General features: G+C 41.9%; 4 protein-coding genes across 5 annotated transcripts in view; 2 read left to right on the top strand and 2 right to left on the bottom strand.

Annotated features, from left to right (window-relative positions):
- LOC127750828 (uncharacterized) overlaps positions 1-4,483 on the bottom strand; it is a 22,825-nt gene extending 18,342 nt beyond the window's left edge. The window contains exons 1-2 of the mRNA XM_052273369.1: positions 4,327-4,483; positions 2,546-2,710 (exon numbers count right to left, since the gene is read on the bottom strand). Coding sequence (XP_052129329.1) covers positions 2,546-2,710; positions 4,327-4,437 — 276 coding nt within the window. The 5' untranslated portion in view covers positions 4,438-4,483. The remainder of the gene's footprint in view (positions 1-2,545; positions 2,711-4,326) is intronic.
- Positions 4,484-4,622: 139 nt separating this feature from the next.
- On the top strand, positions 4,623-9,460 carry LOC113215893 (uncharacterized). 2 transcript variants are annotated; one of them, XM_026435554.2, is made up of 10 exons: positions 4,623-4,982; positions 5,063-5,230; positions 5,311-5,499; positions 5,595-5,684; positions 5,772-5,834; positions 5,906-6,100; positions 6,248-6,352; positions 6,426-6,470; positions 6,654-6,746; positions 8,085-9,460. In XM_026435554.2, exons 2-10 carry the CDS (start codon positions 5,081-5,083, stop codon positions 9,057-9,059), a joined length of 1,905 nt encoding a protein of 634 aa, XP_026291339.2. In that variant the 5' UTR covers positions 4,623-4,982; positions 5,063-5,080; the 3' UTR covers positions 9,060-9,460. The 2 variants fall into 2 exon arrangements, with proteins under 2 accessions (XP_026291339.2, XP_052129338.1); XM_052273378.1 differs by having other exon boundaries at positions 4,623-5,230; positions 5,595-5,834.
- On the bottom strand, positions 6,507-7,570 carry LOC127750834 (uncharacterized). The gene has a single exon (XM_052273379.1). The coding sequence runs from the start codon at positions 7,499-7,501 to the stop codon at positions 6,782-6,784; it is 720 nt and encodes a 239-aa protein (XP_052129339.1). The 5' UTR covers positions 7,502-7,570; the 3' UTR covers positions 6,507-6,781.
- A 3,841-nt stretch (positions 9,461-13,301) lies between the features above and the next one.
- LOC113215118 (uncharacterized) lies at positions 13,302-15,696 on the top strand. The gene is made up of 3 exons (XM_026434695.2): positions 13,302-13,429; positions 13,575-14,820; positions 15,151-15,696. Exons 1-3 carry the CDS (start codon positions 13,302-13,304, stop codon positions 15,694-15,696), a joined length of 1,920 nt encoding a protein of 639 aa, XP_026290480.2.
- The last annotated feature ends 475 nt before the right edge of the window (positions 15,697-16,171 follow it).

Here is a 16,171-nt window from a genome sequence, read left to right as displayed (position 1 = left end):
ATTGTTAGGAATTACGACAAAAGTCATACTCTTAAATTACAAATTAAGTTGTAAGTGTACGACATTTGTCATGGAAAATTTTCCCGTACCCTGTACGACTATTTTTCACAGTGCACAAGTGCATTACTAACTCGTGATCTTTCCGCCCGGGCCTTTCACCTCCTTAGGGGTGGTTGCTAGGATTTGCACCAGGCGTTTCGTTTTCCTGGAGTGAACCCTAAGATACCCTGTAACTTGCAGACCTCTAGCTCATCTCCTTTCTCTTACACGGACAACGGACAGACGGACGGACGGACACGAGAGCGGCTGCATAAGCCCGCTTTAATGCATTTTTAAAAGCAGAAAGGTGGGCGAAAAAGGGGTCATTTTCATGTGGAAATCGCCCTCTGGCGACTAAACGGTTAGAGATAAAGCCAAACGGACGAAATTTCGGTTCTACGGGATCTACTTTGACAAGTTACCTCTTAAAAAGATGTGAAAAACATATTTTTTAGAAGTAATATTTTAGGTGTTTTGGTTTTGATTTTTTTTGGCAAGTCAATTTTTAGGTTAGAAGGCTCAAAATCAGTACAGTTCTTGCTTTTTATGCGACAAAGTTACACTAAAAATTTCAGGTACCTAGCTCAAACCGTTCTCGAGTTATCGTGATTACAGACAAACACACACACACACACAGACAGACAGACACGAAACTTTTTGATCATCACTGGAGTAATAGACTTCGCTATCGCTCAACCAACCAGGGGTCCGTAACTTAACGCATGAGCATTATACCCTTATGAAAATATATCATTCCGAAACTAGCCCGAAGATCGGGCAGCTCGCGGAACAGCCCGGACATATCGGACTACTCCGAAAGTACGCCGAAAAAGAGAGAAATCAGAAAGATTCTTGGAACTGTCCGAAGCGCGTGACCGGGTAGCGTGCGGTAATTATATAAATTAACGAGTAACGCATTAGCGTTATGCGTTAATTATTTAAAGCAACGTTTAACAATTTGCAATAAAAGTTAAAGTTATGGGTCGTCAAAAAATACTCTGGTGCTAGTTGGAGCTTGTTCTGGCATTTTGAGTTTAACTCTTAACGTTTCATGGTATGGTGACAAGTTATAAGTTATAACTCTTAGCGTTTCATTGTATTGTCACAAGTCATAAGTTATAACTTTAACGGATAAATTAACGTACCGCTAAGGGGAGTTTCATGTTAAGTTACGGACCTCTGATAAGTACACACTAATATGTGAGTACACGGACTCTTAAAATGTATGATACAAGAGACTTCAGCGGAAAATTTAATTTCGGAAAATTAGCTAAGCTGGTAAGCTTCACTTCCGGTCAATTAGAAGTTTTCAGTTTAGTTTCCTCGTCAAAATATTTAGCGGTCCATTTTTTTACGCCTGGATTAAATTATCTCCCCCAGCACCTAGGAAGTCGAAATTTGGCATAGACTGGCATCCATGTGTGTAGTTTAACATCCTCGAGCGCGAATGTCGTGCGACACCCCTTAGGCCGTACGCATCCCCTAATGATCACGGGGGTGGAAAAGTCGAGTAATCCATTAAACTTGCACAAAATTCAAGCAGTACCGTCTTTTAACAGGCCCGACGGCCTGAATGAGTGTTGCCAGCGGGTTTTCTTTCGGTACCAGAAAAGATGAAGGTTATACCCTTCTGTGACCGTGGTGGCGACCGTCGGATTTCACCCCAGTTTGTCACAGGGGCGTTAACTTAGGGGATGGTTTTGAGCAAATTCACACATTTTTGGCTGCTGCGCGAAAACGAAAAGTCCTATAGCGTTCCTATTTTGAATACAGGTGCATTTCATGACCCCCTAAGCTGCTGTACAGTAGATTTGCCACTACTCCCCCCTGGGGGGCGTAACTATCACAGGGGTAGTCACCCCTACCCTAAGGGTAGTTTTTAAAAATCGTCGCGTTTTCCACCGGGGACTTTTTAAGTGCGTCCTACACATTCTCAACTGCAGTTTCCAGACTTTTCCGGGCCTCCTCAGTGTGAAAAATGTGGAAATTTCAGTTAAGGGTTGGACAATTAGGGGTAGTACAGCCCTCCAGGGGACGCGAAAGTGAAACGAGCACTTTGCTGTCCTTGCCCACGTCAAACCACAAGATTTCCCGTAGCGTTCGAGATTTCAAAAAAACTACCCCTTGAGGGGGTGGGGGTAACTGGGGGTAGGGGGTGGTTTGCCGGAGGGGGTGGAACGGGCCAAAAACCGTCAATTTGGTTCCTAGGACACCCGTACAGCAAATTTTAGCCACTTCCGGTACCCCCTTCAACCCTAACCTTTTACATTTTTTTCGACTTTTCCACTCCCGTGGGGGAATTGGATTAGGGGATGTGTACGGCGTCAGGGGTTTAGCTCGACATTCGCGCTCAAGGATGTTAAACTTCACACAGGGATGCCTGTCTGTGCCAAATCTCGTCTTCCTATGTGCTGGGGGAGATAATTTAATCCAGGCGTAAAAAAAAATGGACCGCTAAATGTTTTGACGAGTGTAGATTGCAAGCAGTGGACAAGTGTTGAACTACCTTTTTAAAAGGACATATCATGCGGGGTTCCCATTGTTCAATAATCGACGACCATATGGCATTTTTAACGGGCAACATCGGGCAAATATCATGCTTCCATTCAATTCTTGAAAAATGCTCGCACTGGTCTGTAGTACCTCTGCACCGACGGATGATCCACGTCATCTGAATAATTGGGATTAACAAAACACTACTTGAACTTTTTAACTCACTTCCGATTTAGAGGTTGCGTCTAGCCTACACACACTAAAAATCATGTTCTTGAATCTCTTGAAACAAGTGAATGCCCACAAAATATTCCTGTTTCGAGAGAATTCACCTGATTGGCTGAGCTTGCAAAGCCTTCACGGTAAAAAGTTATTCTTGGAATTCAAGACTATTTCTTGAATTTCAAGGACGGGTGGATAATTTCCAGATCGACCCTTGAAATCCCAGAATCTGCCTTGGAAGCAAATGGTCTCAAGGCAGATTCTGGGATTTCGATTTTAAGGGGCGATCTGGAAATTATCCACCCAGACGCGGCTCAAAATGCAACAGGTGGGGTGTTGAACGATCTCCCGCCTTCCCCCCCTGCGAAGTTATTTGTACCAGATTGTCACCAAACTTTGCCCACATATTCCAAAATATTTTTTATCATTAAAAAAAATAAGGTTAATATAAAGAAGTAGCAAAAATAAATGTAAGTTAAAACTGTTTTAAAAAGATAATTCCATTGTAAACGACCATAAGAAGAACTTGCAAACATTGTTCCACAATCTGACACCATAAAATTGAGTTAAGAAAGTAATGGTAGTGTGTTAAATTTGGTTGATATCAATGGTCGAGGGGTGGAAAACAAAACTACCATTTATTTTCCCATCAGTGGTTTTCAATTATTTTTTCATTCTCTTTTTCAATTGTATGGTCAGTTTGTCACCTTTATGCAAATATTTATTGAGTTTCAATATTATTCCCATTTAAAGTCGTAGTTTTTACGTAAAGCTTTCTAGAAATTCACATCTTCTGAGCCAGTTGAGGTCCAGGACTCATATGTCTGCTGTGCTTTCTCAGGCATGATACTTTCTTTAAAAGACAAATACAATTCGGAGCCGAGTGAAAAATATAACTGACAGTTGCCCCAGAAAATCGATGTGGGTTCGATTGAACAGAGGCTCGACTGCGGCCAAGCAAAAGAAGGGCAAGAGACGTCAAAATAAAAGGCCCGTCAAAATTTAAAATGCACGCCAGTTAAACTTAAAAGTTTGGAACAAACTAGGAGTAGTTCACATGAAAGACAAGGACCCGTAAGGATACAAATGCTCGATTAGAAAATATTGGTCAACTGGCTCCAGGCTGTGCCGTATTTCATGTCAAGATAAACAATAAGATGGTAGAGCCATTCCATCAGCGCCACTGGTGGCAGAAAGTGGCAACCAAATATTTTAGCAGTCATCGACATACGCTTAGGTGCGTCTTTAGTTTTAATGGATACATTATAGGTAATATTGTTAATTTCTCTTGTCGTTTCAACCATTCATAGTTCGTCTGAAAAGATTTCACTTCGATCAAAGCTTTTGTTAGCTTTCCCACCCTTTGCCCTTGCCTGGCACTGTGTTCCTGGGCCGAGGCACAGTAAGAGCTGCACTATCTACTCTCGTCAGTGTTAACGTTTTTCCTATCCCAAGACTCCCAGGCGGTCCCACTCCTTTGTTAGATAGACACAGAAAAATAATGTACCGGTGTAGCACAGAAATTGCACCTTAAGGGTGCCCTATTGTATGGTTCCTTCCCAGACCCCTTACGCTGGTGAAACTCTGTGCATCTCGTGTGCACCGAAACGTTGCGGTGAGAAGCTCGTCCCCTTTTCTGTCCAGGAACACTGAGTGGTTAAGCAGTATGGCTGCGTGGTTCATACTCGCAGGACAAGATGAAACATGACGCCAGCGGGCAACATAAGTTGATCCCTTAAATGAAGACAAAATTGTTGCAGTTGTTAGAATTGCGGAGTTGGAAGGCCCAAATTACTCTATCACCCTCATCGCGTCGTTGTCGTGACAAACAGTGCCTTATTAGGCTCATGTCAGGGCTATCTAATAGACCTTTTCGACGGTTGTCTGACTTGGCAACGCCGCGCGGCGCCCCGGCGGCTCCGCCATCTTGGCGTCTGCAGCGGGGCGGGGAACCAAATGAATCATTTTCCCGTTTTCAATGAAAGTAACGAATTAAACGAAAATCTGAGCTCGTAGCGCAATAGTTTATACCTCGACGGTTATTTTGGTGTGCCTGTCATCGCGGAAATCGAATCGCCGAAAAAGTTGCAGCTATTTTAAGTAGTCCGGGTTGACTGCGTCATCCAACCTAGCTACACCAAGCAGTGGTTGTTCGCTCTCCGCACTGCATCTCCGTTCTTGCAGTTGATTTTCTTGTGTTTGTGGTGACTTCTTGTTGAAAAAAGTTGGTAAGAGGTGGTTTGACTTAATTTGACTGAAAGTGAGGTGATAAAAGATATTCGTAGCTTACTGACACGTAATGATTCAGGTCCTAACCTAAGGAAAGATGGGATTTCAAGGGAAAAGGAAAAGATCTGCCGGGAGTAGCGGCTTGCAAATGAAAAGGAAAAAGAAATCCAATTCTAATGTAGAATTAAAGACTCCTGAGGATTGTGACGCAGGAAAGACCCCTAACATTGTCACATTGTGGAATGAGGTAAACTTTTTTTATTGTGTGCCACATTTCTTAACATTATATTAGGCTTCAATTTTCTAATTTTCTATTGTTTGTTTTAGATTGCTGTGTCAGGTGCAGCACAATCATCAACTAACCCTACAGAGGATGTAATTGATGCTGCATGGTACTTCAACAACTTGACATCCCCTGCTAGAAAAAGACTATGTTCTACCCCAGACAGCCCTAAAACACCTCAACAGAATCAGATTGGCAGAGAGGATATTGTCAGTGCAAGTCCAGCTGTGTCGGTAATAATTTACTTATTTTTAATTTGTCCACAAGCCTTTTCTGTGACGAGAAGAGCCTGGTGTTAATGTTCGATCATGTTGTTTTCACTTCCTAGTCTGCAAGGAAGATTCTGCAGTCTGCCCCTGGGTCTGTGACTCCTCGTCAACAGGAGCTTGCAACGCTGCTGCTTAAATTAAGTGCTGGGGTTAGTGAAAGTGCATTCAGTTCTTTTGAAACTATTTTTGTGCATAACGCAGTGAAGTTGAGGTTTCACGTATTTGTTAAATGTCAGATTCCAGCATCACCAAGGCCAAAGTCCAGACAGTCACCTAGTTCCTCAGTATTCACAACAGAGGTATGCTAAAGAATTTTATCTTAAAATTAGTAATAAATTTTTTTTATACGAATGCCACATTTGTTTTTTAGATTGTATCCGCAGGGGGAAGACATAGGGTTGTTGTCACTCCTTCCAAAGCACCTCCACCTCTAGCCTTCCTTTCTCCAACCTCTACTCATTCTCATGAACCACCACCATCACCTCAAGAAGTGGAAACACTTGCAGTTCCTCTAGCTGAGAATGACTCATTCGAAGTGAACCATAAGTGCCAGTCAAATGAAGTTGTAAGTATGAATTTTTACCGAAACATTCCCATGCAAATTTTAAAATTAGTCAATAAATAGTATTCAATTATTTTAAACATAATAATCACAGTGTATTTAATTTTAAGGGCTGTTTAATTCACTAAACTTCCCGTTCCTTCTTGACAGACATCCGAAGTCAACCTCAGTCCAAACCAGCAACAGAATGGTTTTCCAGGTCCGTCCCATAGCACACCAGTCAGAAGGAACCTCTTTGATAAGCCACTTAAATTGGTATGTTTTATTATGTGGAGACTGCACTTCTGGCTTAGTAATGAGTAGTAACTATATTTTTATTGTATGACAGCAGCAAGAGAGGCCTTCTTCTGTGGGAGTTACAAATGCAGTGCAGGTACTGACATTAGAAATGAAAATACATGGAAAATTGTAGTAATATTTTTAATATAACTGGTCAAGGTATCAAATTTAGTGAGCTAAAAATATGTGAAAGGTTTAAAATGATATATAAAACCATAAGAAATTTTGTAAAAATAACAATTACCAAAAAGTAAGAGCATCTAACTTTATATTACAGGATAAATCCAAATCCAGTTATGACTCCTGCCGTTGTTGGTGTCATGACTGTGACTGTTGCAGCCTTGGTGGTGCTGCTAAATTATTAAAACAGGTAAGTGACACCAGCAAACATACATTTTAACCACATTACTGCATCTCAAACTCATCAGGGTCGTCAGGGTCATTGTCATTAGAGGGTACTAACTCCATGGAGAAGTTAAAGTAAAGGGGATTCAAATTTCTGGGCACTCTCTGCAGAATATACTCTGGGACCAATAATCCTCCATGCCTCTCTATAAGGGCTTGTCTTCTTGGAGCCCAAAATTCTTCATCATATTGCACCATTACTTCAATGTGGCCTTTGGGGCTCCAGATAAAAAATTCACATGATGACAGTTTACTGACATCCATTCCCATTTGTATTTGGTAAAACCATGAATGGTCAGTTTTCATTTGTAAAATACCCCGTTCGTTTCTATATAGTGGAAATCTTTTGAGTTGGTCCGAGGTTAGCACCTCATCAAATTTCTTTGGGTCATGATCTTTTAGTGTGAAGGGACATTTAATTTCCAACAAGTATCGTGGCTTGTTAGGTTCATTCACAATCCCATCAGGACTGCAGCCGAGGAAGGGAAATGCTCTACTTGCTAAGAGGCCACTCTCTTCTACTGTCACTTTAGTTGAAGTTTCTTCACTCTTCCACTCTGCATACTGTGTTCTTGCAGTTGCTTCATTTGTTGTGCCCCACACCATAGCAGGTGTGTCCGTAATTTCAGTTATTTGCCAAAGATGTAACATTAAATAATTTTTCATTGCCCCTTCAGATTTCATATGTATCACCTCTTTGCATGTTGAGGCAGTAAACATGAGGCATCTCAGAATATGCCAAGTGTCACTCTTTGCCTGGTCCTTTGTATTAGGAATACGGATTGGGTCTTCATCATCACTTTCAGCTGCATCATATATAAACTTGCAAAATCCCTCATAAAATTGTGTCAGCATTTCCAAAAGCTTTGGATAATCTTCCTCTAAAAAATCAAAATCTGAGTATTGCATTGGCATGTGCTTTAAAAGAACACTTCGTATCCCTGCTCCGTCCAACAGTACATGAAAGGAGTTGAGGTCCTCTTGACTCATGGGCCCAAACTGCCATAAAGTTGGTCGAGGGTCGAAGAGGGCTCTTCTTTTGAAGTCTCTACTGTAGTACTTCTTGTCAATAAGCTTGCCAGGGTCTCTCTCTACTTTACCTTTCCCCCATTCTCTAGGCTTGCTTGTACAGGCCAAGGCTGAAAATATAAAATACAATCAGAGATTAATCTATGAAAACTTTTGCATTAGCTTTATACATAAATTATTTATATTCACAATAACAAATTTATATTGCAACAACATTCATGCAGCATGCACCACCAATCAATTTACTAATTCATTGTTTTCTTTTCTTTTTCAGATTGAACTGGTGAGAGTTTTTCTCAACTTTGAGACCATGAAAACATTTCCAGAGGGGGAGTTCAAAAGGATGACTGGCATTACTGTCCCTCAATTTGATGTTCTGATGGCATTTTTGGATGAACGAATAGCAATGAGATTGAAGTACAAATATGATGCTGGAACTCCGCTCAAAGACCTAGAAAGTGATCTCACCCCTGACAATCGGCTGCTGATTACCTTGCTTCGCCTGAGAGGTGGATGGGATGAGGCTGACCTTGCAACATTTTTCAAAACAAGTGTCTCAACAGTATCAGCAGTGTTCAATACTTGGATTCAATTCATGTATTTTCAGTTCAAGAGAATCCAGTCTGCCATGTTTGTGAAGAAGGACCTTCAAAAAAGGAAAGACAGGCCCCTGCCATTTAAACCTTTCAACAACTTTAGAGTATGCCTGGACACAACTGAGGTGGAAATAGAAAGACCTGGTAATTTTGACATGCAAGGGAATACATATTCAGATTATAAAGGTGCAAATGTTATTTTGTATATGATTGGGATTTCTTGTTGGGGAGGAATTTCCTACATTAGTCCCGGATTTGAAGGTTCCAAAACAGATGTTCAAATTTTTAAAGAAAGTGGCATCATTGAGTTTCTTGAAGAAGATGACCTACTTCTTGTTGATCGAGGTTTTCCTATAGAGGAAGAGTGCGATGGAATTAATGTTTTGGTCTTGCATCCCCCTTTCTTGGGACCAAGAGAGAAATTCACTCCTGAAGAAGAGCAGTTGACACGGGACATTGCTCATGCAAGAATATATGTAGAGCATGCCATTCGCCGCATGAAAACTTTTCAGTTGTGGAAGAGAGTGAAAAATACTATGTTGCCAATACTAGACCAAATTGTATATGTCATAGGTTGCCTAGTTAATTTTCAAGTACCAATTGTTAAAATGGGCAAAGGGAAGTCAGATGACAATGCTGCTACTAAAAAATAAGTTGGAGAAATAAGTAAATACAGTTGTGAAGTAAAACGCCTACATGTGACAATCTTTTCTATAAATAATTACTGTAATCTTTACTACTAGAACTAGGGACAAAACCATGGAGAACAATAAAGTGTGAAAATGTACAAACCTTGTGTGATGGGTGGGGATACTTCAAATTTTATCCTAGTTTACCAGAAGAAGACATGGTACCAATTTCATAATACTGTAATTATGGTATATTTGTGAACGACATGAACAAAATGGAGTTGAAGAGTAGTATGCTATGAAATATGAAATGAATGAAAACAGACATGAGTAACCAAAATCTAAAGTTTTCCCCCGTCAAAAAAAGCAACTTTACAAAATTAGACAAACTACACACTTATTACCTAGAATTGAATGGGGGTGGGATGCACTTACCTCTATGGCCATGCTTTTTTATATGGTCACTAACGTAGAGCAAGAGGGCAACAACATGTGAGCACCTGGCTAGTGTCTGTTGCTTGCAGCTGCAAGAGGCATCAAGCACACTACCAGAGGCAATAGAAATGGTTGCTGTGGGGAATCTCTTCTCTAATTTATAAGAGGCTCTTAATTCTCCCTTTACTAAATACAAACCACGAAGCTTGTCCATGTTGTCCCTTATGTTGAGAACAAACCCTGCTGCAACATGCTTCCTAGCTCTTCGCATTGTGCTCCTTGAGTTTGCCTCATTAGCACCATCCAGCATTTCAAAGTCATCGTCAATGTATTCCTCCTCTGTATTAGGAAGCACACTTGGCAAAACACAAACTCGGGATCTTTCTTGCACATAGTGCAGGGGTCTCAGACTGTGACGTCACGCGGGCCGCACGAGTCGGACCTCTCACTCGCACTCACTGCGATCACATAGCTCCATCTCTCTCCAGTGCGGCCCTTGCGGCCCGCGGGCCGCGTGTCTGAGACCCCTGACATAGTGAACAATATGTCCCTCGCTGTACATGGGTGGAATGTCATATCCAGGGAATGACCTCCAACCTTGAAGAACAGGCAGCAATGTTTTGTTTGGAACCTAAGATGTAAACGTAAATTATACTATCTTCTGCATCACAAACATAACTTTTAAAAATCATAGGACGAAATAAATACGGAAATATAAATGTATACCTTTCTTCCAATTTTCTGTAGGGCTGCAGCTCTTTTCTTTTCGAGTGGTACACCGTTATCACATCCGTACCATAGCTTATTGGAACGGCCCGTGGAAAGATGTTTCATAACCCTTTCATATAAAATACAAAATCATTCTAAGTGAGAGGGTGCACATGGAGAATCAAAATTATTTCAAAATTAAATGCTTCGTAGTGAGCTTACCTAAGAACAAGATCATCCTTGGAGCCTGATTTCTTTAGATTTCTAACTTCCAACCACCTTGTCAGCTGTGCAACAGTATGCTGGTTGACAGGTTTGTTCTTTTGAAGTTGAGCCCCAGGCACGCCGTCCGTCTCTAGCAGCTCAATTGGCCCCGACAACTCCATTCTGTGGTTGGATACATCACATAAAATTGCTTCAAACACTCAGACCGCGATTTCACTTTACATTCATGAATAAGTATGCTTCTGCATGTATAACTCACCTACGTCCCTACTTTCTTGTCAACTTATATTTTATTTGTTAATAGTTTTGCAAAACCGACGAGAAACAACACAAACAACACACCTCAAACTAGCATAGTAGCATGTTTCGTGGCTCACAACAGTCGCTTCTTGTTTACGGCGGTCAACCCGGACTACTTAAAATAGCTGCAACTTTTTCGGCGTTTCGATTTCCGAGATAAAACGCATACCAAAATAACCGTCGAGGTATAAACTATTGCGCTACGAGCTCAGATTTTCGTTTAATTCGTTACTTTCATTGAAAACGGGAAAATGATTCATTTGGTTCCCCGCCCCGCTGCAGACGCCAAGATGGCGGAGCCGCCGGGGCGCCGCGCGGCGTTGCCAAGTTTGGCGCTTTAGCGGACCCCGTCGAAAAGGTCTATACAAATCAAGTAGGCCCGCCTTTCCGCCTAACGAAGATGAGGTCGGGCCTGCTTGGTTGCCGCCCGACAAATTGTCAGTGCACTCATTTATTATCTTAGGCTCTCTAACAGGCGTGCAGCCGCAGCCTTATAGGGTATTCCGCTGCAGGGAAACAGGAACCTAAAGAATAAAAATTCGTTAAGCGTCCCCTGAAATTTTAACAGTCATCTGAACACGAAGAAATAATCATTCAATTAATCCCTTCGAAATGATGAGTGTTGACAATAAAGCATTCCGGTGAATCTGAAATGCAGAAGAATGCAGGAAACAAGAAAACGGGAGTCACCATGTAAAAGCATAGCGATTTCCGTTTTCTTCTTCCACGCATTCTTCTGCATTTTAGCTTAACCGGAATGCCTTATTGAAAAAGAGGGAAGTTTTCAAAACTTGATTGTTGCTGTTGTGGCTCGTCGTTCTGACACCACCACAATTAACCAAAAACAAGGCAAGCGCCATATACAATGCTCTGTGCATCTTACTGTTGTTGTCGACTGGAACGTAGTACGAATATTTTTAAGAAATCGTTTGAAAGCTTAATTAATTCATGGCCTTGAATTTTCGGCTTATACGTTTTTGTTTTTTTGTTGTTGTTTTTTGAGAAGTGAAAAGGGAAGCCGCAGGGATCGACAGAAAGAATGATAGAAGTGCAAACCATTGAGCTTGGCATCATTTTGGCGATTTTCGTGATAATTACAATGTTCAAGTTAATTTCTTTCCAAATTGGCCAGACAGATTTTTATAAGTCTAAAAAAGTCAAATAAAATCTAGTTTTTGATTCGATTTTTATCAAAATTTGTATTGGAGATGTGGCTGTACCTTATGTAGCCTATGTTGAAATGAACCTTAAAAGCGCTCGCACGCGAGCAGAAAGGCCCCTAGCGGGCCTGAAAATATGCCTGCCCGTTTTGTTTTCTCCTGAATGCTGATTAGTGGACGGTTACGTCAGTATGTCGCTCAGTCAGTGAGCGCGCAGACTATATCAGACCGGCCAGTCGTTGTTTTCTTCCCTATGTCTATTGTTTCCGTAGAGCGTAATACTCTATTGAAACGTCGGTGTAGCAGCGCAACTACAGGTAACTACACTCTGGTGACTGCATCTGAGAAAGAACAACCAGACATCATTATAAGGTAGATGAACGCTAGACATCGTACCGCTTAAAGTGGTATAGCCCTTAGGAGATGCCCAAATTGAGGTAGTCTAATTACAGCGAAATAGTACTTTGGGGTGTTTGTAATTGCTTATTGTTGCATAAGAAACAGTTTGACACCAATTTCATGTCCTATTTTCATGGGATTTCCATGGAAAAGCCCCCGAAAAGGTTTTTTTTTTTCGGATACTGCCAACGTCTGAAAACGGAACTACACACTCATACCTTGTTGTATAAAATTCATTTCAAGTCTTTAAAATTGTCCAACGCTAAATTATTTTCGTTCTAGCCACCGTTAGTAGTAGTTTTAGTCGTTGAAACCGGATATATTTACCACCCAGTACTTCGTGAACAAGGAGAGACCTACGCGCTGTGATGTTGGTACCACTACCGCGTCGTCTGCCTACCCGCGCCGGCCGCCATACTCAGTCTCCAGCCGCGTCCCTCTGCGTCAACATCAACAAGTCTGTGCATATTTTAGTAAGTCAGTGCTGTTTCACAAATTCAAGATGCCCTTCATTAAACCGAAGGAGAGGGCGCGCAGGGCGAAGGTTGCCAAGGCCATGAAAGACAAATGGAGTAGTGTCCGGGCCAGGAAAGCTATCCGCGAGGAACTTGAACCTGTGATGTGTGAGGCTGGGCGCCGTATCATAGACTTGGCAGAGTTCACAAGGGACTTGTGGTGTCAAGATTGTGATGCCCCTATGAGCCTTCGCTTTGCCGAGAAAGAAAGAAGTATTGGGCAGGCCTCGAAGTTCCTCGTCCGCTGTTATATCTGTTTGCTCGGTAAAGAAGTGTCAACAAGTGAACTTGCTCCCCACAGCACCCAAGATGGTCGTCCTCTGTATGCCGTAAATTGTAAAGCTGCTATCGGTATGTTGTACTGGGTGTCATGCACGCTTCGCGTGGGGAAAAGAGAATCGGTTGTCTAAACCATTAGTCCGAATTGCCATTAGTCTAACACATGTTATTTTTCTTGCCATTTTGTTACAGGATGTGTGGACTCAGGTGTTGCACACGACCAGTTCAACAAGCTATTATAAGCCATGAACTTGCCCACAATTACTGCCAAAACCATCAGCAAAGCAGAGAAGCGTATGGGGCCCAGTATTGTGGAGGTGGCACAGCAGTCATGCAGAGAAGCTATTGCTTTAGAGAAGGAGCTAACTCGGAGGTCTGAAAGGTTGTGTTTTTCCCTATGTTTTGCTCCCCACACCCTCCCCCTTTCCCTTGGGAACATGTAAACAATAGTAAGAGTCAACTTGTGCACTGTCAGTTTTTAGTTTGTTGTTCTAACCTTTTACATTGCACCTCAATAGCAAAGTTCAGAATTCTCCAAGTAACGTAAATTCAAGCACGCCTGCACCCACAGTCAACGGTCATCTGGCTTTAAGTACTCCTCTCAGCCCGGCAAGAAGCACTGCTCCACAAGATTTTTCAACAACTCCTCGAACTAGGCAATCAGAAGTATTTGACACCACTCCTGAAGATCCTACGGATATTGTGGTATCCTGTGACTTTGGCTGGGACAAGCGTGGTAATGGTTTATGTTACAACAGTCACAGTGGCCGAGGCAGTATGGCAGGGGAGAAGACCCCAAAAATGCTTGATACTGTTGCTATGAGTAATTATTGTGCCATGTGTGCTCGGGGTCATAGCCCTTATGACCATGCTTGTGCCATCAATTATGAGGGGAGTTCCAAAGGAATGGAACCTGCTGCTGCAGTCAAACTTATCTGCAACAATCCCCTCTTGAAAGAAGCTGGTGTCAGAGTGAAGAAATTAGTTGGTGACTCCTCCACCATTGCTGCACTGAGAAGAGAATGTGACTATGACATAGAAAAAATAGTTGACCTAAACCATGATCTGAAGAGTAGCGTCAACAATCCTCTGTATACTTTGGAGAAAAACAAAGCCTTTGCTGAAATTCTTACTAAGGATGCAATAGAGGACATCAAGCGCTGTGTGAGTTATGCAATCAAGCAAATCAAAGGTGATGTAGAGGGTCTTCGGTCTGCCATCTCTAACATAACTAATCATGTAATGGTGAACATGATAATTGCGGTGAATGGTGCAAAGCAAGAGGCGATCCAGAATATGTCTACAAGCACTTGCCAAATCGCAAGCACCTCACATGCCCAGAATTTCAACCTGCCCTGGATGGACTCTAGCAGAAGCAGGCTGATGAAGAACCTCAGTGCAAATGAATCCCTTGAGAAGATTTTCAAAAAAGCCAATCTCTCACCATCAGTGTCTGACTACAGGAAGAAACTTGAGTCAAAAAGAGTATACCAGGCAACGCACAAGAACAAAAATAATGTGAAGTTACGTCGCCTCTTCTTGAACAACAGAAACTCCTGGAAAGACTCTGCGGACAACAATAGAGATGGAATCACATATGTCATTGGAATGTCTAACACCATGGAGCGAGCAGCAGCAGCAGCTTCAGTTTCATCTTGGTTGCCTCAACGTAAGCCACTTCAACTCTCCTGCAAACTTGTTATTGTGGATATTGACACGGGTGGCTTTGATGCTGCAGCCAGTATCATACAGATTGCTGCTGTGGTGAGAAAACATTCTCTGTAAATATGCACCCAAAGAAAGCCATTGATTCGCGTGCTGCAGCAGTGACTGGTTTGAAAGTACACTGTTAAAAATGTTTTGGGATTTCCCGAAGATTCACTGTCAACCCCTACTAGAAATTCCCAGAGGACTCCGTTTTTAGATTTCATGTTTTAAATCAGCCATTGAAGGTAGGGAGTTATTATTCGCCTGTATGTTTCGAAGCTCAACTGGACACGTGAAATCTACGGAGTCCTTTGGGAAATCCCAAAGGACTTCGGCAATATTTTTCACGAGTGTTCCTCCGTGAAATCCCAGAACTTTTTATAACAGTTGTGGCGGCACAGTACTCTACTTCAAACAGTGTCCGAGCAGGAAGCTTGCCAGTCCTTCCTCGCTTTCCTCAAGGAATGTTCAGACCAGGTTGTGCTTGTCGGGCACAACATTGTTAGCTTTGATGCGCCCAGGATTTTGAGAGTAATGAACAATTTGTCCCTGGCTAAGGACTTTTGTGAAATTGTCACTGGACTTATAGATACAATGCCTCTCATCAAGCAAGGAAAAATGAAAAAGCAAGAGCTGTTGGCAAAAACATATCTCACTGGACCTGAGTGGGAGTCTACTCTCAAAGAAGCTCCTGTTTGCATCTTACTTGATGGTCTGCTGCAGCACTTCCAAGTCAGTGAAGAGACTCAAAAGGAGCATGTTCTTCACATCGGGGACTTCATGGAACGGCAGGCAAGTCTAAGGAAAAAGGCGGCCAATCTACCAGCCCTGGCTCCATTGCGTGGTCATCTTTCTGACCATATGCTAAATAAAATGGCTGGCAACGGAGTTACCTTACAAGAATTGAAGAGAGAAGATGAAGCTTATGGATAGAAAGGTATAGAAGTTTGTTTGGGTGTGCAGTTGAACGGGAAAGCAAGAGTGACAACCTGTGCCAAAGTTGTAACCCAAGTGGAAACCTATTTCACAACTCCACCTCCACACCCAGTCAACAATCAAGACAAGGCTTATCAAAATTATTAATCTGAGATTACTGTTTTATTTAGTTAATGTTACTTGTGATATGCTAATTTTTTACTGCTCTAATTTTTGACAATAACTATGTTTTATTTTGGCTTTTTTCTGATGGAAGTATAATTGGTGGCACTAGTGAAATTTACTTGTGATAAATTAATTTATCAACTGCTGAAATGTTTTGACAAAACTATATTCTATTGTTGCTTTTTTGTTATCTAAATATCTAACCGTGTTTGCTTTTTAGCCCGCTCTTTTGCTTAAAAGCTATATAAGCGGGCTTATGCCATCGCCTCTGTGTTCGTCTGTCTGTCCGTTTCCCAAGAAGGACGTG

This window comes from Frankliniella occidentalis, unplaced genomic scaffold (assembly GCF_000697945.3).
Source record: "Frankliniella occidentalis isolate FOCC.00 unplaced genomic scaffold, Focc_3.1 Scaffold267, whole genome shotgun sequence".
In the NCBI taxonomy this organism is placed as follows: domain Eukaryota; kingdom Metazoa; phylum Arthropoda; class Insecta; order Thysanoptera; family Thripidae; genus Frankliniella; species Frankliniella occidentalis.
The sequence above is the reverse complement of the archived record's forward strand: the minus strand, read 5'-3'. Positions and strand labels throughout refer to the sequence as shown.